Raw genomic sequence first — 20707 nt, 5'->3', positions numbered from 1 at the left:
GGCGGCCAGAGGAGCTGTGGCTGCCCCTGAATCCCTGGAAGTATCCAAGGCCCGGCTGGATGAGGTTTAGAGCAGTAGAAGGTATCCCTGCCCCTGGCCTTTAAGATCCTCAACCCTTCCATGATGCTGTGATCAGCTTAAATTAGGGAATTCCTCTTTAATTTAAACGCAGCAGTGTTAGTCACTTTCTGCATGCAGCCCCATACTCTCCAGCCCAGCACAAGGCAAACACCCTCCTTCCCCTCTTATCCAGGACACCCAGAGAAGCACATGAGTGTTTGCAACTTTAATATAAACAATGTCATATTTCCAATGACTTCAGCATATACAAGATAGAGCCTGATAAAAAAAACCCCAAAACACACACTGGTACCAAGCACAAGGTTCCCCACAGCACAAGCATGACACAGCTTTTAGAAAGCCCCCTGTTTATCCCCATGTTGCTCTGAGCCCCCTCTACTCCCCACAGCAACAGCACAGAACAGCTTAAAAAGAAATGTGGGAAGTGACATTCAATGAGTACACCAGCTTTTAAATTAAGGCAGAATAAATAACTGTTCCACATGAGTGATGGGCATTTTCAGGTGAGTGCTGGAGCATGGCCACCACTCATTGTTCACTGCCCTGTGATCATCACAGTAGTGTTGGTGTGCTTGGGGCAGGTCAAGCACAGGCTGTGAAAGCACCCTCACCCCCAACCAGAGTTCAGCTATAAAGTTATTTTTATTTTTCCAAGCAACTCCATCTCTTTCTCCACCCCTTCCTTGATCTGGGATTTTCCTCCTACACATTGGCTCCTCCATCACAGCCTCGTTGTTGCGTCAGTAGCATCCCAATCCTGGGCCAGAAAGATAATCCACTCACTTTGAGGAGATCAGGCTGGCATGAAAGGCCACAGTGCAGTTCAGGACTTAAAAATCTGCAGCTCCCTTTGGAACAATAACTGATGAACAGAGTTTTTCACTCAGCCCAGGATGACCAGCTGGAGTGACAGAGTAAGGGAAGGAAGCCACTGTTCATGGTGATGTGAAGAGTTTCCTTTTCTGTTGAGGGCTTTGAGAAAGACATTGGGCATAGCTCCACAAAAGAAAGTAAAATAAATGTGTCCAGTTACAGGGACATGTCTGTTATGTGAATGATGGCACATACCTCAAACATAAATATAACCACAGAGTGAATACAATTCTGCCAAGTAGCACAAGACACTCAGGGAAAATCATAGTCAGTGTCCCACTTTCTCTGAGAGGGAAACATTCATTTAGGGACAAAATCCACCAAACAGCAAAAATTAAGAGCTCTGTTCCATCCCAGTCAGTTAGTGTGTTAGTGCCAATTTCCTTAAACCATGAGCAAAGGACAGTACCAAACCTCTCAAAAGGACAAAGAAAACAAAAAACCCACAAAACCCCATAAAACCCATTCATTTAAAATATGGCTTGACAAAGCCTTTGTAAAACTTAAATGTCCTCTTCAGTTGGTGCATATGAAAATCCTAAAAATGCATCTGAGGCACTGGAGCTGCTGGCTGCCAGGTCAGGCGTGCGGGTGATGGAGGCAGAGATGGCTTCCTGGGTGAACTCAGGATCAAAGTGTCGCAGATCAGCTGGGCCAGCCTAAGCCAAGGAGCAGAGAAATCATTGAGGGAGCAGACCCAAACCAGACCCTTGTGTTCAGAGAGCCCAACGCAGCTGCTCTTCCAAAAGAGCTATCACTACTCCATCTGCAGGTCCCAACCCACATCTCAGAACCCTCAGCATCAGTGGGAGATATTTGGAGAGGATCCCTTCTGTAAAACAGACAGAGTTACCCACTTACCACATTGGGGTTGAATGGAGGAGTAATCCTCTTGTGATATAAATCATCCCAGTTTATTGGGCTGAAGAATACATGGCTCTTTATCTCAAGCTGTAAAGAAAGAAGAAAGGAAAGTCAATTTTCTGCCAATCCTCATTTTCCACCACCTGGTCTCACAGCTTTAAGTGGTTGACTTGAAGTTACCATATACTCATATCCACAAATCCTTAACAGATGAGGGTCCTGGTCCAGGAATCCCCCAAGGGAAATGACCCATCACACACTGGTGTCCTTAGCTGGCCACCTCCCCTCTCCCTTTGCCAAGTCAACCCCATGTGTCCCTTGTAGGAGGCTGAAGGGACAGACTGTGTGGGAGGGCTTTTCCAAGGCAGTACTGTTCTGAAAGAAATGCTCAGAATAGAAATTTCCCCATCCATCCTCCCTCCCTCCTGCTCATAGTGAAGGCCACCTACAAAGTCTGTTTTGGCACCCAGCCTCCTCTTCTGGTCCTTGTGGAGAAGTCCCTGAAGGATGTCACAAGCTGCCACAGTCTTGGTTCCTTGGATCTGTAGTGGCTTGTGCAGAATGTTGTCATACATCTGAGACACATCCCGGCTGTAAAAGGGAGGCTAATTTGAAAGAGAGGAGAAGCAGCCAGGTAAAACATGAGCTACCAGAAGGAGCCACACATTGCAGGTCAAAATGAATCCTGCAGTGAGAAGATGGGGGAGACCTGCCACACCTCTGCTCGAAAGGGTAGTGGTAGAATTGGACCAGATCATTAATTCAGGATTTAGTTGTCTATCAAGTGCCTCATGAGCACCAGACCAACATCACACCACAGCTTTTGCAAATCAAATTTCCATTATGCAAAGTGAACCAGCCCATTTCCAAACTCACCAGTCCAAAGAGCATTTCATAGAGGACAGCTCCTAGGCACCACCAGTCTACTGTCCTGTCATAGGGCTGCTTCTTTAGCACCTCAGGAGCCAGATACTGGGAATTCAGAAGGAAATATCAAATTATAAAGGAAGGGCTTTGCCCTTCTTAGTCCCAAACCTGGCTGCAGCTCAAGTTGAGCAAATGCATTAAGAATAGCAGAGATGCTGTTCCTAGTATTATCTAATAAACTCTTCACTTGCTTTGGAGCAATGGGGTTGAGAGACACCTACCAAAGCCTTCAAGATGCCCTTGCAGGCTACAGGAGGTTCTCTTCCTTGAGAGGACTTCTACAAACATTTGGTACCTGCCACAATTCAGCCAGCAATCCTGTCCCTCTAGGAGACATCACACCTTTAAAATAACTCCTGTATTTTTTTAAAAGCTGCAGTTTTCAGCCCCAATAAGACTGTCTAAAGGAGCAAAACTACCAAGGGCCATTATAGAGGAGCAACAGGCAAGAATTTGAGCAGTCTGCAGAACAGTTCCCCACAGAATTACCTCTGTGTACTATCAGGCTCTGTCTAGAACAGGAAAACACCGACACCACAACTAGAAAACAAAGCTCAAACATTCCTGCTTGGTTCATGCTGTGCTGTTGTATAAGTGAAACCTCACTGAAAAAGAAGGGAAATTCCTGCCCACTTCTGCTGAGCTTCAATGCTGAAAGGTGTCATGTTTACAGACCCTTTGCCAAGCTGCTTGGGGAAAGCAGCAGGACAGGTACATTACCTAAGCTAAAGTGCTACCAAGATCCCCAGGCTCAGTAAGAAGCAGGCAAAAAAGCCTCCAAGAAGCCAGACTGGAAATAGGTTTTCACAAAACTCAGTTGGAGTGCACTGGAGGAAAGGCATTTCCTCCTCTCTGAGCAGTGTTTGCATTCCAGGGGGGAGCCTGCTCCCCTGCTCTGCACAGGGAATTCTGCAGCTCCTGCATGCACCAAGGACACAGAGGAGAGCACAGCAAGGTCCTGTGCATGGCAGTACCAGCAGGCTCCTTGTTCTGCACCACTGGGGTCTCAAAGAAAGTAAACAACCAGCAATCCTGCTCCCAGGGACAAGGTTGTCTCCACTCCCCAGCTATTTTCACAAGTCTGGCCATTTCCAAGTGCAGGAACCCCTGCCCCAATAGCTCAGTCATACCTGTAACAACACAGCAATTTTGGAGTAACCATCTGCTGGATAGGGAAGGCCTTATCTGAGCTCCAGCTTCAGGCTGACAGCCTCAGAGAGCCCATATTATTTTGAGGTGTCACATAAGCCCAAGACCCAGAGCGCCAAGTGCTGAAGGTTTCCAGCCCCCAGGTCTCAGCAAAGCCCCAGCAGTACCTCAGGAGTGCCACAAAAGGTAGAAGTTGTCTCCTCTTGCTCCATTCCTTCTTTGCAGAGTCCAAAGTCTGTCAATACTATGTGTCCCTAAAGAAAAGAGAAATTTTAGCTTGTCTCACTTTTTATGGAGAAGAGACAGGATTTCCAAGTATTTGCCTATGCATTACGTCTCATGTGGGTTTTGGTTCCCCACTGCTCATCTCCTCCCCTCCCTCCCATTATGTTCATCCTGTAGTACAGGTACTGGAGCCTGTAGAAAAATACAGTCTCAATTTTTTATTTTTTACTTGTCTGCAGTTAGATAGCCATGAGGAGCTCCAGCACTGCTGTGATTTTCTGCTGCTTTATCCCAGAGACAATTTATGTAACAGTGGCTACCAGAGCTGCAGCAGTGGCCTGCTCTTCACCACCCTGATCCCCTCCACAGGTCAGGTCCCAGTTTCTGGGAATGAACCCCAAAACCATGCAGTTCTTCAGAGGGCAAGCCCCCTCATTCCTCCAGGATCTGCACAGAAGTGCAGTGGGGCAGACAGACAAAATCCATGCCATGCCATCAACTATAATCCAGCTTGCAGAGGCACAGCCCTCTGCTTGTGGTCCTGATGTTTTTAAAACCAACAGGAAGACAGCCCAAGCTGTGAGTATACCTGGCAATCCAGGAGGATGTTCTCAGGCTTTAAGTCCCTGCAAGACAAAGTGCTGTTTGAGCAGATTTGGCCAGATATTTAAAACACATGGATGTGAAACAGCATGAGCTATGAACAGAAGCTAACAAAGTCTCCCAACCCAGGTCAGCAAGACCTTCCCAAACTGCAGACTCCCATCAATATACATACATGGAAACATTTTTTTTTAATGTTTCCATGTATATATACTGATGGGAGTCAGTATAGATACATGGAAACAAAAAAAATATGTTTCTGCTTTCACACAGGATCAGGTGTTAGCCTGCATTTCCATGCATAAATTGTTACTGAGATATGATTTCTTACTTATTGAGTCAGGTTTATTTTATGTCTTTAAACTTAATACCCTCAGACTGATACTAGGAAAGGGAAAGAATTGTTTATCGCCCATCAGGTCTTGCAGGGTAAAGCACCAGCAGCACGGTCTTGTCTGGGCTAGGACATTTTTCAGCTACTCCAGTCCAGCATTTCACTTCCCCAGTGAATCTCTTTCCCTGCCAGGGCAGGCTTGGAGCCCCTGCCTTACCTGTAGATGATGTTTAGGGAATGCAGGTACCCAATGGCACTGGCCACTTCTGCAGCGTAGAACCGGGCCCGGGGCTCACGGAAACAGCGCTCCCTTTGCAAGTGGAAGAAGAGCTACAGGAAGGTGAGAGGGTTGATTATGTCTCTAAATAAATGAAGGCTAATCTGGAGCAAGGCTGAAATCCAGCTACATGAGTGAAAAGGGATTTGCAGCAGGTAGCACATTAATAGCATGAAATGTGCCCAAGCCAGGTGAATTCAAGCAATCCAAACACCTTTCTAAAAATGGTTTAATTTCTCCTCATCATTCATGAAAATTAATAATTAATTTTCAAACTGCCCATCATCTGCTGACCTGGTTACCTCCTAGCTTACTACAACCCACAGGCTGATTACAGTGGTAGTACAGCCATGAGAAGTGATATGTGCAGAGAGCTGAACATGCCAAATCCCCAACATGAACTTGATTTTAGCAAGATATCCACCTTAACAAGATATCCCAGCCAGTTTCAGATAGCATAGAAAGACAGCTGAGAAAAGTAAGCTTCTACAGGACAGAAGAAGTCTAGAAAGTTGCAATGGCATCACTCCTAAGCACTAGGCATGGATCCAGAGCTGGCACACAAGGGAGTTTCCCTGAACCTCACCAATGCCAGTATTTCCCATATTCTCCATAGAATTTTACAGTGCCCCAATACCACTTTTCTCAGAATCTTCACTTTGGGAATCATCTGACTCAAGTCATAGCCAGCAAGATCTTGACTCAATTTACAGGTGAGGTATCCTGCCAGGTATTCCTGGCTGCTCCTTGCCAGCAGTCAAAACAATATTTTCTCTCAACATCATTATCTGCTGACAAGAAATTACTTTAAATACAGCAGCATGTTTGTGAAGGACCAAAAAGGATTAAAACAAAGCCTGTGAGTGCACTCACCTCTCCTCCATTTACATAGTCAAGCACAAAGTAAAGCTTCTCTGAAGTCTGGAAGGAGTAGTGGAGTCCCACAAGGAAGGGGTGCTTGACATTTTTCAGGAGCACGTTACGTTCTGCCATGATGTGGTTTTGCTATCAAAAAGCAGACAAGGCATTAAGGATTCAGGCAAGGATCCAGCCCAGCCTGCTCTAAGGGCTCACTGATGCTTTCAAAACAGGTGGAAGCTGGGAGCCCACAAGGGTCATTTCCAGCCCCAAAAAGAGAACCATTCCCTCCTACCTGACTTAAATTATCTCTATTCTTTTGTTCTCATGGCACAGCCAGATCCATGTTAATGGATTTTTAAGTTGTGAACTGCCTACCTAAATGCCAGGTACCCCAATTGCATTATCCAGAGAGCCCGTACACTGACCACAATTTCCAGAACACCCAAGCAGAGCAGTCATACCTCCTTTTTCTTGAGGATGGTTTTCTTATGTAAGACTTTCACTGCATAAAAAGTCCCATCACACTTGCGTTTGGCCAGGAGAACCTGCAACAGAAGGTCCTGGTCACAGCTGTCTCACCTTGGTCAGTGTGTCCTCATTAGTGTAACACTCTTGTGAGTGATTATATACAGAAAAACTACTTCAGGGGGCCAGCTACAGGGTTTTAAAGACCAAGCTCCAGCCCTCTCAATTCCCAGCATTTTTCATTGCCAGAAGTTAAGCACTCAATATCTCCACATATATCCCCTAGACACCCAATAGAAAATAGTTTTGGAGCACTTAGGGTCAGTCCCATTTAAAGAATCCTGGCTGTCTCCAGGTTTCTCTGGAGATCTTGTGCTGAACAAGTTTGAAACTTATTTTGAATCAAGCACTGCTCTTTACCATCACTGAGCATAAAACACCTCACTCTTCAGTCCTTAGAGAGGTTGAAGGGCCTTAAAGTAGAATGGACTACTCATAACAGACTATTCAACACAGCAAAGGACACAGTCAGAAATTCCTTCAACAACACATTTTCCTGCCAAGCTGCCTCCAAACAGCTACAGCCCACCTGCAAAAGCCCACTTACTTTTCCAAAGCTTCCTTTGCCAATAACCTTCAGGAAGTCAAAGTCTGTCGGCTTGGCACTGTTGGGCAAGAATGAAACAAGTTAATGTTTCTGGGAGAGAAACATGCAACAGTAATGCCAGCTTCCAAGCAGAGATCCTGCTTGGAAAAATTAGTGTTTGTGGAAGGGATTAAAGGGCACTGGTGGGTGACCCTCGCTCCCAGGCAGCTCAGGATTCACACTGTGTGTGTCAGGGCACCCTGCAGAGCACCAGCAACCCCTCAGCAGCCAGGCAGCAGCAGGGACAGCACCTGCAAGGACTAAGGGATGCCCTTACAGGGGACACAGTTTGTGCCTGTTTCTAGAGAAAGATAATCTGGAAGACAGCGGTGACAAGGAAGAGCTTCCCTTACTACCTCTCAAAAGAAAAGGGACAAGGGGCTGCAGACATGGCCAGGAGAGGATGATTAGAATAAATACCAGCTACAGCTTAGTGTTGGAAGCTGGTGCATTGGTGGCGCATATGGTGTTAAAGGCTGAGAACTGTAAAATGTAACTGTCCAGACTCTGCAGACACCACCCTGGCACACAGGGATCATCTGCATCCCCCTACCAAATCTCTCCACACCCTACCTGGCTTTGCAGGGAGCTTACTTGGGGTTAGCAGAAGGTCCGAGGTTGATGTTGTCAGTTGGTGTTGAAGGCTAGAGAAGATAAGAATTTTAGTCATGAGGACTGTGCTGCATGTTGGGTTTTCCCTTCCTCAACACAGCAATCCATGGATAAACACCCAGTGTATACTTCAGCAAACATTTAAGGTCTCTTTAGATGTCTTTATGCAGATCCAGCACCACAGAGCTGCAGCCTCTCTTCCCAAAGACAAGGGGTACATACAAACACACACCTGCTCTTCCTCCTGCTCCCTAGGAACCTTACTGTCCCCAGACTCTGGGAACATCATGCCTTGTCCCAAAGGGCCTCCCTGCTGCTTTTCCCCACCCAGCATCACCCACAGGACAGGGCAGCAGCAAGACTCCCAGCAGGCTAACACAGGCTCTCTTCTTGTTTTTAATCTAAAGGCACCAGCCCCCTTAGTCCCAAAGGTGAGGATTTGCTTGTTCAGAGCCATGATCTCACCTGGCTGCTTTTGTCTGGGCTCCGGGAGCGATCCATTAAAAAAACAACTCGCTCAGCACTTGGGAAAAGAAGAGGAAGTCAGTGTTGAGTACAAAATCCAAGAGAGAAACAGCTTCACACTGTTAACTTGCAGGGGAGTAGTGCAAACCCCAGTGTGTGCACCCCTTCTATCACAGAGGGCTCAGCTGAGCTCCCCAGCACTGCCACCCCCAAAGGATGGGGTACCTGTACTCTGGGGGAGGCAGGGAATGGTGTGTGCTGACAGGAGATTAGGGAAGCAGGGCTCCTGGCTGGACAAGTTTATCTAATATGGGTCCCTGATTTGCAATAATAGAAGCTGCACAAGCACGTGAGGGCCAGTGCAGCCCCAGCAGCAACACAGCACCAGGCCAGGGGAAGTCACAGCTCTCCAGGCAGAGATGCAGCCCCCTCCTCACTGCACAGGGATGCTGCAGCCCAGTGAGTGTCCCCACAGGGCAGCCAGGAGAGTCCAGCTAGGTCCAGGCACCACGGTCCATGGGGCTGGCAGCCCCAGAGGCCACTCCCCAGGCCAGGGCAGACCAGAGATGTTGACATTGCAGGGAAGAGGAGCTGCCATGGCAGCCAGGGCAGGCGTGGTGAGCAGAGGCATTAAAGAGCTCTTGTCTGCCTGGTGCAACTTTTGCTGGGGCTGGAGAAGGCAGACTTGAACACTCATTGGTTCAGATCCATCCTGCTTGATCATCACTGGGGATGGGTGAGCCTTGCCTCAGGGATTCCTCCCTTTGGTTTTAGGGGTTCCTCTATGCTCTTTGCAAAAGCCAGAATTAAGATAACATGAATAAACAGCACTGCTCCCTTCTCCCCTGCCCCAGAGAGCTTAGACGCCCCCTCAGCCCCACCACACATCTTTTCTGAAGGCTCTCGTCCCCACAGCCACCCTCTGCCCCACCCCTCCCAAAAAGGGGGCCCAAAGACCCCACATCTCACCTGTGGGTGCTCCCACTCTCTGCCCCCACACACCACCGGGCACAGACTCCCAGCCATCCCAAAGAATCCCCTCCTGCACAGCCAGGCTGGGCATGGCAGGAGCTGCCGGGCAGCAGCGGGTGCTGGCAGCTGTGCCAGGGACTGCCCACATCTGCCCGGTGCCAGCCAGCTCCATCCACCACAGGGGTTATCAGCTGAGCTGTTAAAGGGCTCCCATCCCACTGGGAGGGGTTCATACTCACTATGAGCAGAGCCTGGAGCCAGAGGCCTTGATGGTTTGTTCTATCCTCTCCCGGCCGTGCCTGATGAGTTCTGCGAGCAAAGTTGGAGCCCCGAAGCTGATTAGCTGGCAGTGTGATCACAAGTGCACAGAGGCACATTTGTTCTTCACTGACCTTGCTCTTCTCTCCACAGCCACCCTCCTCCCCCTTCCTCACGTACCAAAATAACCAGGAAATTATAGGAACCAGGACATCTTCCCTCCCAGCCTCACCAGGAGCCCTCAATAGCTCACAGGACAGGCATCAGTGCCACAAAACAGACAGCCTCTCTGGTGGCCAAGGGGACTCAGGCTGAAGCACCACTGTCAAGCCTTTCAGAGCCACCCCTGTGTCCCCAAGGGGGACAAGGAGAGTGCTTACAAGGATGAGGTTGTACTGGGATACGTCACACGCTTGGCACATCCACTGTCCCTTCCATTCAGGGCTCTGTGAGTAATTAGGGACGTGAATGAAACCTTTCAGGCCCTGCAGGAGGTAAGCCAGCACACACACATCACAGCAGTGGCTTGCCCAAGGACACATAGCCAGTGCCAGAAGCTGGGATTCCCACCATGGAGCATCCCTGCTGCTCAGCTGTGCAGGCAGTTGCCACCACTCATCATCATCATCACCTCTCCCTTCACAGAGAGGAAGCCCTGAGCCTGCTCTGGGCTGCACAGGCTGAGCCAGAGGGAAGCCAAAGCAGTGCAGCCTGCACAGAGGAGTTCCTTGTTTTGCTTAGGAGTAGATAGCAAAAGCATTTCAAGACTCAATTTTACTCCTCAGTTCTGCCACTGAAGGGAAAGCAAGAACCAAAACATACACAGAAATATGTCTTTCCTTTCCCATCTAAAAAGAAGGGGATTTGTAGACACAAGCAAGCTGTCATCCTAGAATAGCTCTTCTACAGACCAAGGAATGGGCAGCACTGACTGCCAGAACCCATCTCCCTGGGAAAGGATTTTGTAGGACAATGAGTTTTGAGGCAAACAAGACCATAACAGAGCCCTTGCTGCATGGATTTTGGATCTGCCAGGCAGGGGGTTCTGGAACTTCTGAGAGCCCCTGAGTTGGCCCCACGAGCAGATCTGGGATTTGGGGGCAGCTCTGATGAGCAGCCAAAAAACTAAGGGGTAGGTTTAGACTTTCTGAATGGATACACAAACCACACAGAGGGAGAACTTACAACATCAGGCTGGTCTGTGAGTCCCTGACCTTGTCCATACTTTGCCGTGCAGCAAGTCCAAGATCCTGTCCCAGCTGGCAGCCACCAGCAGGGACAGCCTGCAGGCAGCACCCCGACAGATCAAGCCCCATCTCCTCCCACTGGGCACAGTCCTTTCCCTGCCAGCCTGGCTCTCCCAGGGCTGCTGAAGGTCACCCAGCACCTGCCTCAGTGTCCGCCTCACGGGCTGCTGGACAGGCTGGGCAGATGTTGCAGATATCCTTTATGAAAAATCCTTTTGCTAGGATTTTTTCTCCTGAGAAGCTGAGAGGCCTCAGCAATGAAATGTAAGCAATGATTATCTGCTGCTGTGGAATGCAACAGGTGCATCTGTGATTGGTCCATGTTGGTTGTTTCTAATTAATGGCCAATTGCAGCCCAGCTGGCTTGGACAGAGTCCAAGACAGAGCCTTTGTAATTATTCCTTCTTTTTCTACCCTTAGCCAGCCTTCTGATGAAATCCTAGAGCCTTTGTAATTATTCCTTCTTTTTCTACCCTTAGCCAGCCTTCTGATGAAATCCTCTCTTCTATTCTTTTAGTATAGTTTTAATGTAATATATATCATAAAATAATAAATCAGCCTTCTGAAACATGGAGTCAGATCCTCATCTCTTCCCTCATCTATGAGCCACTGTGAACAGCATCACAGGCAGATTCACAGCAGAGGGACACCAGTGCTGCAGTCTCTGAGCAAGCACTCCCTGGAGGATCCAGGCCTGGCAGGAGGTTGGCACAGGGCACACAGGTGTGTGTGGGCAAGCCCCAAGCTGCACATGGCAGCAGTGGAGCGAGGAGTGAAGGTTCCCACCCCTGCTCAGGAGCCTCTGGCCAGAGCAACCCAACTTAGCACCTCACTCCCGCTTGCTGCCTGCAGCTCCATCAGGTGGTACAGCACATTTCCTCTGAATCTGAAGCCTCACAAGCTCAGGTTTGGCCTCAGGGCCACCTTGCAGCCTCTGTTCTGATCCCAGACTCAGGAGAAATAATGACTGAGGCTCAGATGGACATATCACAGCTTGGGCATCTTGGAGAGCACATGGGCAACCATGGAAACACATCCATGTGCCCTGGAGGTATTTACAGGATGCAGAACAAGTCCCTGACTCGCTCCAAGGGACTTGGACAAGCCTGTTTTAGCAACCTGCAGCTACAGAGGAGCCCCTTCCAGCCTGGCAGCCCATTCATGCCTCCCTCCACCAGCCCTGTTCTGCTCCAGTGCCTCTGTGCTGGAAGTGAAGCCACTCAACAAGTCCCTGCTGACCAAGAGCAGCCTTTTCACTAAAGGAACTTGCTCTGAGGTTAAAGTCTCTGAAGTACCATACCCATTTATAGATGTGTGTAGCCCCATCCCACATCACTTTCCATACAGGTTCAGAGCCACCTTCCCCAGCCCAAGTCCACCTTCAAAACCAGGTTAGTTTGTGGTTTAAATCTCACAAGCAGTCAAGCAGGCTTTTCCTTATCACTAACAAACCCTACCCCCCTAAAGCAGAAAGATTTCCTGAGCGCACACACTGAACAACAGAAGCAGAAATAGGTCACGAAGATACGCTGGAATCCTTGGTTATCCATGCCCGGCTGCATCCCTCCTCGTGCCTGCTGGTGCAGCATGGATGCTCCAGGGCCACAGAGAGCATTGGCAAGCAAGTCTAGGAGTTCCCCAATATCACAGCACTATTACACAGCAGGAACACACACCCCTGCACCCCACTCCCCCCTCCTCAAACACCATTTCACCCCAACTCCCAGCCACAGGCACCCCCCAGGCAGGAAGCAAGCGCTCACTCACACCACAGAGAGCTGCTCCTTCCAAGCTGGAGCAGTTTCTGCACTCAATCTCCCCCCAGCACACATCCCTCAGTAACATACGTTTGCTTCCCAGCAGAGCACGAGCAGCTCCCTGTTCCTCACATAGTTCTGGCAGTGGTGACCCACATTCCCATGCCAGCCCAGCGTTATTTGCTACAAACACATTACTAATGCAAGGCGTACCTTGCACGGAGACACAACCTCACCGCCTCGTCATCCGCGGGCTGCTCCCGCCTCCTCCCCGATGTCACCGCTCTCGGCAGCCTCCCCTGCCTAACCTACATTGCAAACCCCTCCGAGGCAGTCCCTCGTCCCCTCCTGCTCTGGGAAGGGCTGGCTGCCAGCCTGGAGAGGCCTGGCAGGGACAGCAGGTGATGCTGGGCAGGAAACTCAGAGTTTGGAGGGGTAGGGGTGAGGAACAGGCACCCACAGGTTTCACCCAGCACAGGGGCTGCTATCGGCTAAAGGGGGAGATGCCCCAGTTTCAGCTCTGAGAGGAGCAGGGAGGGAGGTGGGAAGGAGGATTCCTGCAAACACGTGCTTTTACTGGGGGGAAAAAAAGGCTCAAGTTTTCCCCTGCTACAGATCTAAGAGATAGCTGCAAGCTAGTTCTGAACTCCACTTTCATCCCCATTGAGACACTACAGCAAGTCCAGGAAGAGGTTAGGAAAGACTTTAAAGAACTTCTGCATTTCAGGGAGCTTTCTTAGCCAGCCTCTAGAGACCCAGTGGCTTGTCCAATTTTCTCCTGCAGATCCTGTTCCCTGCACCCCAGGGACACTGCAAAACAGAGCAGAAACCCAGCCAAGCAGCTCTGGCTCAAGGCAAGCTGGAGACAACCAATCCTTGAAATTTTAGAGAAAAGTTACATGCAGAACTCAAAGAAAACAGCAGGTGGCTAAAGCTTGAAGCACTTCACAAAAAAAGAATTCTATGAAAACAAGTCATCAAATATACCTGGGAGCTCATCTCCCAGAGGCTGAGTCCTGAAGCATGGGAAGCAGTCCATGAGCACTGAGCACAGAGACCTCTCATTGCCCACACTCCCCATCCCTGCACCAGCCCACCCTGCCAGGCCAGGAGCCCAAAGCTCCTTCCTAAAACCCAAAGGGGAAGAGCTTTGTTTCCTGCAGCAGTTCATTTAACCACAACCACCAACTCTCCAGAGCAATCAGGCCACCACTGGCACCTCACTGCAGCACTTTAAATAGAGCAGGAAAAGCTGACCAGCTGCAAGAGATGGAGAAACACCTGCTAGCTGTACCCAAGGAGTGAGAATTTAGGTGGGAGGGATAACTATGGGTGGGGAGGAAGAGTGCAGGTGGTGTGTGGAAGAAAATTGCAGCCTGGCAGGCAGCTCAGGTGTTCTGAATAATTTTTTACAAGTCAGCTGGAAATTCTTACTCTGTCCAGTGGTTTGGAGGAAGGTCAAAACTGGCATTTGGTTCAGGTCAAACCCTGAAGAAACTGATTTTTACAGCGTCCTGGGGACCCTGGAGGGCTTCAGCCAGGGCAGCCAGGCTGGTGCTTTGCAGCCCTGCTAACTGCAAACATCAAACATGGGGAGCCTGGTGATTCGAGAGACCAGAGACTGAGCTCTGAGCAAAAGGGGACCTGGAAGCAGGGCTGGTGTCTTGTCTCTCTTCATTAAAAATAAAGCAGTCGCTTTTTCTTCCATTGTAGTTTCCTACTAAAATCTCCCTGTGTGCAGCTGCAGCAGCAGGAAAGCAGCTCCTGGAGCAATGTCAGTGCTGGGTGCAAGGAGGTAAAAGCCAGGCTGTGGCAGCATTCCCTGTGGGAAGCAGAAGGGCTGGCCACCATGGGATGGGTCCCCAGATTACAGATACCAGGGGAGATCACTGTGAACAGCTGATGTGCCTGGTACCATGTGTAAAGAGGGAGGGGGAGCAGCATTTTGCTTGAAATATTACCTTTTTTCAGGTCAAAAGCTGAGTTTTTGCTCAGCCAATATTCTCAAGCTATCAGCATTGACATCCTTTAAGAAGATCCCTTGTTTTTCTTTTTTCCAGCTTTGCCTCCACTTGCATTGAAATGGTCAAATTTCAGAATAATTTTATCAGTTACATTTTCTTTAACTTACATTTTCTAGTCAATGCCTTCTGCTTTTGTTTCTTTAATGAAAATCTCGGTGTTATCAACAAAATCTACTTGATTTTAATTTCCATGGAAAAAGACATCTTTAATTAAAAACCCACTTTCTATCTAAAGAAGAGAAAGCAGGAGGATCCTTTAGGGAAAATTTTGACAGCTAAAATGTATAAAACACCTAATCTGATGACAGCTAGGGATGGACAAAGTGGTGTTGGGTTGGTTTTGTCCATCCTACCCCCTCTGTGATGATCATTGACCCTCCAGGCTGGGTGTCAGTCCGGGTCAGGTGTGCAAAGGTGGGCAAAGGTGCCACTTCTGTGTGTGTCCCATGGGACCCAGGCTCCCTGCAGCCTTTGCTGGGCAGGCTGAGCCCAGCTGGAGCCTGCCAGGAAGGCTCTGCAGCCCAACACTTGTGGGAGACCAGGGGGAAGCCTTCTCCATGCCCTCAGCATGCTCAGGGCTCAGTGGCACCGTGCCACCCAGCAGCATTACCTTTTGTCTTGCCCAGGGCAGTGGAGGAGGGCTCCATCCAGGCCACAATCATAAGCCAGCCAAGATAATCTCCTCTCCTTGCAGCTGGGGCAGGAATTCAGCTGCTGGCTCCTCGGGAAGCAGAGCACACAGATGTTCCTCTGTCTGCAAAGGTGAAGGGCACAGGGGTGAGAGCACAGACAAATCTTTGGGTGCAGCACTGTCTGACTGACAGACAGACAGCTCTGGGACATGGGGACAGCTCCTGAGCCTTGTCTGGGCAGCACCCACCCAGTCTGGTGATTACTGGGGGCTCTGCCATCACCCCAGTGACAAAGCACTTTGGGACTGGCAGACAGAGGGAATGGAAGAGAGCTGAGAGGTTTGGCTCATAACACAGAAGAAATTTACCCAAAACATGGTAAATTCATGTATTTCTGCTGTTGGGAAAGGATTTGGGGTTTAGAGGCTTTTGAGGAGTTGAAACCCATTTTCACCCTACCTGTACCCAGGGTGAGTGCCCTGACACCAGCAGCTCCCTGGCACAGGAGCAAACATTCCCTGAAAGCACAGGGACACATGGGCCATGGGTGAACCCCACTGCAGGGCAGGTCCTTGTCAAAAATTCAACATCAGACACATGGGGCAGCTGCAAAGGGCTCTGCCTGTGGAGCCCTGTGACTCTCCCTGTTGAGGGGACCAGGGTGAGCAGTTGTCACCATGATGACACGAGTGGGACAGGCAGGTGTGAGCAGAGTTGTCCTCCTGCTCATGTGTAAGAGGTGAGGCTTTGCCCTTGCCCTGTCCTGTGTGCCCACAGCCAGCCCCTCCTGCAGCAGCTCTGGTCCCATCACTGCCCATGGCAGGACACCTCAGTGCCACACTGAGGGGACTTGTGAGTGTGGGAGCACTCAGGGCACACACTTCCCACAGGCACATGTCCCTGCAGGTGCCAGCAGGGTAACCATGGCCCCTTACAGCAGCACTGACCTTGGCCCATTCCCCTGCCCAGAACTCACTCCTGGACAAAATTAAACAATTCTGGTGGAGCTGCAGAGCTGCTGATGTCAGGGCTGCGTTTTGCCAGCACTGCTGCTCCTCTGTGCCTGGCTGCTGTTTCCCTGCCCTCCAGAGAACACATCTGTGCCAGGAAAACCTCTGGCTGGACCTCAGTGCAAAGGTGAGGAGCAGATCTTGGGCAATTTAACCCCTTCTGTGCACACCTCCTGCCTGGACCTGGCCAGAGCATGAGGGAACAAACTCTGGCCACAGAGAGGGATTTAATTCAGCTGGATTTGCACAGCTCAGAGCCTCCAGACATTGCCTATTCTTGGAAACATCTTCTTTCTTCCCAAGGGAGGGAAACTGCCTTTCTCTTCCCCAAGCCCTATAAGGGGTCAAGGGCTCCTTGGTCCTTCCATGGCTGAGTTGGATCCCTCCAGGAAGGACCATCCCAGCAAAGCCACATTTGCAGCTTCACCAGGACAGGACACATCCAGTGGGGACAACAGGTCCAGCCCATTGTCTCCACACACATAGAAGTGCTCTCTCTCTCTCTCTTACTATATTTTATATGCTATTTACAGTGAAAGATAATCCTAATCTCCCTGTCTGGCAATATCCATAACCATAATCATAAAAGTGTCACTGAAGTGGAACCACAGAGTCCTGAGCAATTGGAATTGCAGGGAAAGTCCAGATAAGGCTCAAAACAAATACTTGTCTAGAGAGCACAAAGCAAGAGTCCATTAATCTGCAGTGAAAGGTGACCTAAAATATTTGGCTACTCTGCTGGGTAAGAGCTAAAATGAGATAGGATTAAGATTAGGATAGGATAGGATAGGATAGGATAGGATAGGATAGGATAGGATAGGATAGGATAGGATGTTCTTTAAAAGCTCAGAGGCTATTTGTTGCTTTTAGGAGAATTCATGAAAGAATAAACAGATTATTGGTGACCATTGCAGCTCTTTAAATTGTTTTTTCCCCCTCTATATTTTTCTTCCAACTTTAAAAATCAGGACTCTGCCTGGGGCTTTGCCTTTGATTTTGCCAAGGAATCCCACATAAGGGCTGGGATATTTTCCCATGTTTTGAAAAAAGGAGATAAGAGGAGGCCACTGGGTATCAATTTTTTATTCCAAAGGACAGCTAAGGTGGGTTTGAGCAATTTTTGCCACTTTTTGTGCCTCTGTTTCTGTAAATATGAATGTGGCAGAATCTTACTGATCTCTTGTAAAGCCTTTACATTTCCTGTGGTTATTATTGCCATTAAATTAGGTGGCTGGAACTTCTTTTGCTCCCAAGTGCTTTTCAAGTGTAGGCACAGTTTCAGTGAATAAATAACACACCATTGGAAGCAGTCTGACTGTAAGTGACCCTTCCTGGCCAACCTTGTCCTTGCTAAAGGCTCAACTGCCCTTGCTGCTTGCTTATCCCTCTTTTCCTTCCCTGCAGCACTTCAGGACACATTACAGCCTGTGCCTGAGGGCCTTAAAAAAAACCAAAAAAACTAAAAAAACCCAAACAAACAAACAAACAAAACTAAACCAAAACAAAAACACCCAACAAAAAACAACCACAAACCCAAAAACCACAAACCCCAAACCCTGTTTTTGGGGTGGATACCTCTTTTCCTCTGTAGCACAGGTCAGTGTGACACAGGGCCACCACCCCTAGCTCAAGCCCCAGGTGTGCTCACCTGGTGGGGGCAAGGGCAGTTTCCTGGCTGGATTGAGCAGAGTTTAGCAGCTCAGGAGTGGCTCTGAGAGCTGCACTGCTCCAGCCCAGGGCCCTGGCTGCTGGCACAGCACTGCCTTCATCAGGAGCAGCTGTGGGTGCAGTGTCCCCTCTGCCTGCTCCATCCTGCCTGGAATCCCTGTTTTCAACCCTTTCCATCCATGTGCAAATCCTGGGAAGCAACTGGAGCTGGCACAGCCAGAGATTGTCTCCAGCAGAGCTCTACACACTGCATCCAGTGAGCAGCCCAGTCCAAGCTGGGCTCAAGGCGTTGCCAGGACCTGTGAGCCCTTGTACAAGAGCAACAGAGCTGTCCTGAAATGTGGCAAGCCCAGCTCTGGAACCGAGCAGGAACAGCCCTCCCTGTCCTGTCACAGGGGATTTGGGAATGCTCTGTTGGAAGCCTGATGGACACTCCTGAGCTTAACCAGGCCCAGCCTCAGAGACTGTCACAGCCCAGGAGACCACAGGAGCCAACACAACCTGAAAATTCTGGTGTAAACTTCACCCTTCTGGTGCTGGCTGCAAATCCCAGTGGAGCCCAAGGCTCCCTTCCATGGGGATGCACAGTTGGTGTCTGCTGATCTCCAGCTTCTGAAATTACCCAGATCAGGAGCACTCATGGGTGCTGCCCACAGGGGCCCACCCAGCTGAGCTGCTGTGGGGCTGCAGGGACAAGCAGGGTGATGGGAGTTCCTTTGATGGAAGTTTGCTAGGAGAGGCAGAGAGCCAGAAAATTTCCCAGAGGAAGAAAAGGAGACTGCTTATCTCCTCTCTGGACTTCTCCACATCTGGGAAACAACCCCAACAACTGCTGGAACTGAACCCCCTCCCCTTGCAGCTGCCGGCCCTGGGGACCAGCTCTTCCACAGGCCAGCCAGGTTCCTGGCAGCAAGGGATGAGTCCTTCACACCCCTCTGCTGCTCCCAAAGGGCTTCAGAAAGTCATTAAAAGAAGGGAAAGTCTCAATCCTCCCAGAGAAAGCAAAGGGGCATTACCTGCAGGCAGGGCTCCTGGATCCAGCAGGCACTGCCACACTCTCGCCGTGGGAGCAGCCGGTGCCTCTCTCCCTCCCGTTGTTTTTATTTTGGCAATGCAGTCTGAAGGTCGAAGAAAAAGTCCGAAGGAGTGGCTTGTGGCAGGCAGTAAATTATTACCCTGGACCTCTCTCTCTGAGGGGACCAAGGCACAGGGAGCTGGGGTGGGAGAGGAAAATCCCTCCTTGGGGGGATTAGAGGGAAGCTCACTGGCAGGGAAGTGCAAAGGGTCAGAACAAAGTGCTCTGTTTGCTGGAGGCTTGCTGGGTCACATGCTGGATCCCAGCAGAGGTAATGAGCCATGGGTCACCTCCCAAACTCCTGCAAGACCACAGGACCTGTTGCCAATCCCCCAACAGACCTTGCCAGGCAGGAAGGGGCTGCGTGAGAGGGAGCCTTGCCCTCTGGCAGCACTGAGGGGCAAGAAATCCAGGGACTTTTACATGCCTGATCTGTGCAGGTGTGACAGTCCTACAACCTCCCTTCTGCCCCCTGTGTGTGCCCTGCTCATACGGAGGAAGAACCTGTCACCCAGATTTTTAAAGATTTTCTAAGCCTTCTGATGTTAACATTGTTGTAGTGAGCTTTCTCACACATTTTCTGTAAATAACTCATTGTTTTGCATTCCTTTATGGAAGAAGAGAAAGTTGATGGACTGTTGGTTTGTCCAGTGTCATTGGAGAGGTGGCACTGTCACCCTCCAATCCACTGTCACTCTTGGAAAACTATAAATGTTAGAGTAAGAAAATAAACTTCCCTTTTTCCTTCACCTTGAGAGCAGCGGTGTGCACTTGTGTTCTTTCATGTCCTGTAGTGACAATAACCACCTGAGAATCCAAGAGGGGCCCATGGGCACATCAGAACTGACCCCAGAGGAGCACTATTAGAGCCAAAATCTACTGCCCTCCATGCCCTCCTAATTTGCTCCATTCCTTTTGCTTCCCCTCTGCAGAAGCCCAGCACCAGTGGTCACATCCCTGTGAGGGGGCCCAAACAAGAGTCTAACAGGTGAGTGTGTTGGTGGAGTCACTGGTGGAGCCTCCATCTCCTCACCTGAAACACAAACTCCAAAGATGTACAAAATCAGTTGACGGAGAACACTGATGCCACCATCACAATAGCAGTTTTTGAAATAGCCTGGAATATGTGATATGGAGTATCCAAACTTCATGAGGCTGAGATATCCAGCTGCCAGCACAGGCAGGGTCTCTGGCTCCATGTGTGGGGAGGAGGCAGAGCCATGCCTGCCCTCTGCACACAGGACGGAGTGGGCTCTGCCCTCACCTCTCTCCAGCTCCCACCGGTGGCCCCATTGGGTGCACAACTGTGTGGATGCATGAGGGCAACAGAGATTTGGTATTACCCTCAGGTCTCAGGAAATGAGCCCAAATAGAGGTCCCCATTGTGCCTGAGGAACTGTAAAGACACAGAGGGAAATAAATCCGTTCCCTGGTAGTGCAGAGAGGGCCTTTGTTTGTCTGGTTTTCAGGGTGAGAAGGTTTAGAGGATTGTTGCAGCGCATGACCAGAAGCTACAAAGCACAGACAAAAGCCATTTGGAGCACAGACCAGACTCTGACATAGCACTGGGTTTTCAGAAGATTTCTGCTTTGTTCACGTTAAACCTGCTGCTATTTTGGGGGTTATTTTCCTCACTCCGCTGCGTCCCTTGCTGTCGGGGCTGCACATGTCCAGCAGCACTG

The 20707-nt window shown here is 49.7% G+C and overlaps 1 protein-coding gene across 3 annotated transcripts; it reads right to left on the bottom strand.

The window, feature by feature from the left end:
* Positions 1 to 286: 286 nt before the first annotated feature.
* On the bottom strand, positions 287 to 19205 carry SGK2 (serum/glucocorticoid regulated kinase 2). 3 transcript variants are annotated; one of them, XM_059481026.1, is made up of 15 exons: positions 18967 to 19205; positions 15251 to 15394; positions 9594 to 9663; positions 8383 to 8440; positions 7900 to 7949; positions 7267 to 7324; positions 6656 to 6739; positions 6207 to 6338; positions 5274 to 5386; positions 4709 to 4745; positions 4062 to 4148; positions 2695 to 2790; positions 2268 to 2423; positions 1816 to 1905; positions 288 to 1613 (listed from the first exon to the last, which is right to left on the bottom strand). In XM_059481026.1, exons 2-15 carry the CDS (start codon positions 15300 to 15302, stop codon positions 1458 to 1460), a joined length of 1239 nt encoding a protein of 412 aa, XP_059337009.1. In that variant the 5' UTR covers positions 15303 to 15394; positions 18967 to 19205; the 3' UTR covers positions 288 to 1457. The 3 variants fall into 3 exon arrangements, with proteins under 3 accessions (XP_059337008.1, XP_059337009.1, XP_059337010.1); XM_059481025.1 differs by lacking the exons at positions 15251 to 15394; positions 18967 to 19205 and adding an exon at positions 13604 to 13816 and having other exon boundaries at positions 287 to 1613; XM_059481027.1 differs by lacking the exon at positions 15251 to 15394 and having other exon boundaries at positions 18967 to 19031.
* Between the last annotated feature and the right edge of the window lie 1502 nt (positions 19206 to 20707).

This window comes from Ammospiza nelsoni, chromosome 12 (assembly GCF_027579445.1).
Source record: "Ammospiza nelsoni isolate bAmmNel1 chromosome 12, bAmmNel1.pri, whole genome shotgun sequence".
Taxonomy (NCBI): domain Eukaryota; kingdom Metazoa; phylum Chordata; class Aves; order Passeriformes; family Passerellidae; genus Ammospiza; species Ammospiza nelsoni.
The sequence above is the reverse complement of the archived record's forward strand: the minus strand, read 5'-3'. Positions and strand labels throughout refer to the sequence as shown.

Coding starts and splice junctions, on each gene's coding strand:
- SGK2 (XM_059481025.1), bottom strand. CDS start 13,787: ATGAACTGCTGCAGGAAACAAAGCTCTTCCCCTTTGGGTTTTAGGAAG. Junction 6,740..7,266: donor GCAAAGGAAGCTTTGGAAAA/GTAAGTGGGCTT, acceptor CTTCTGTTGCAG/GTTCTCCTGGCCAAACGCAA. Junction 1,614..1,815: donor CTCCATTCAACCCCAATGTG/GTAAGTGGGTAA, acceptor TCCTTGGCTTAG/GCTGGCCCAGCTGATCTGCG.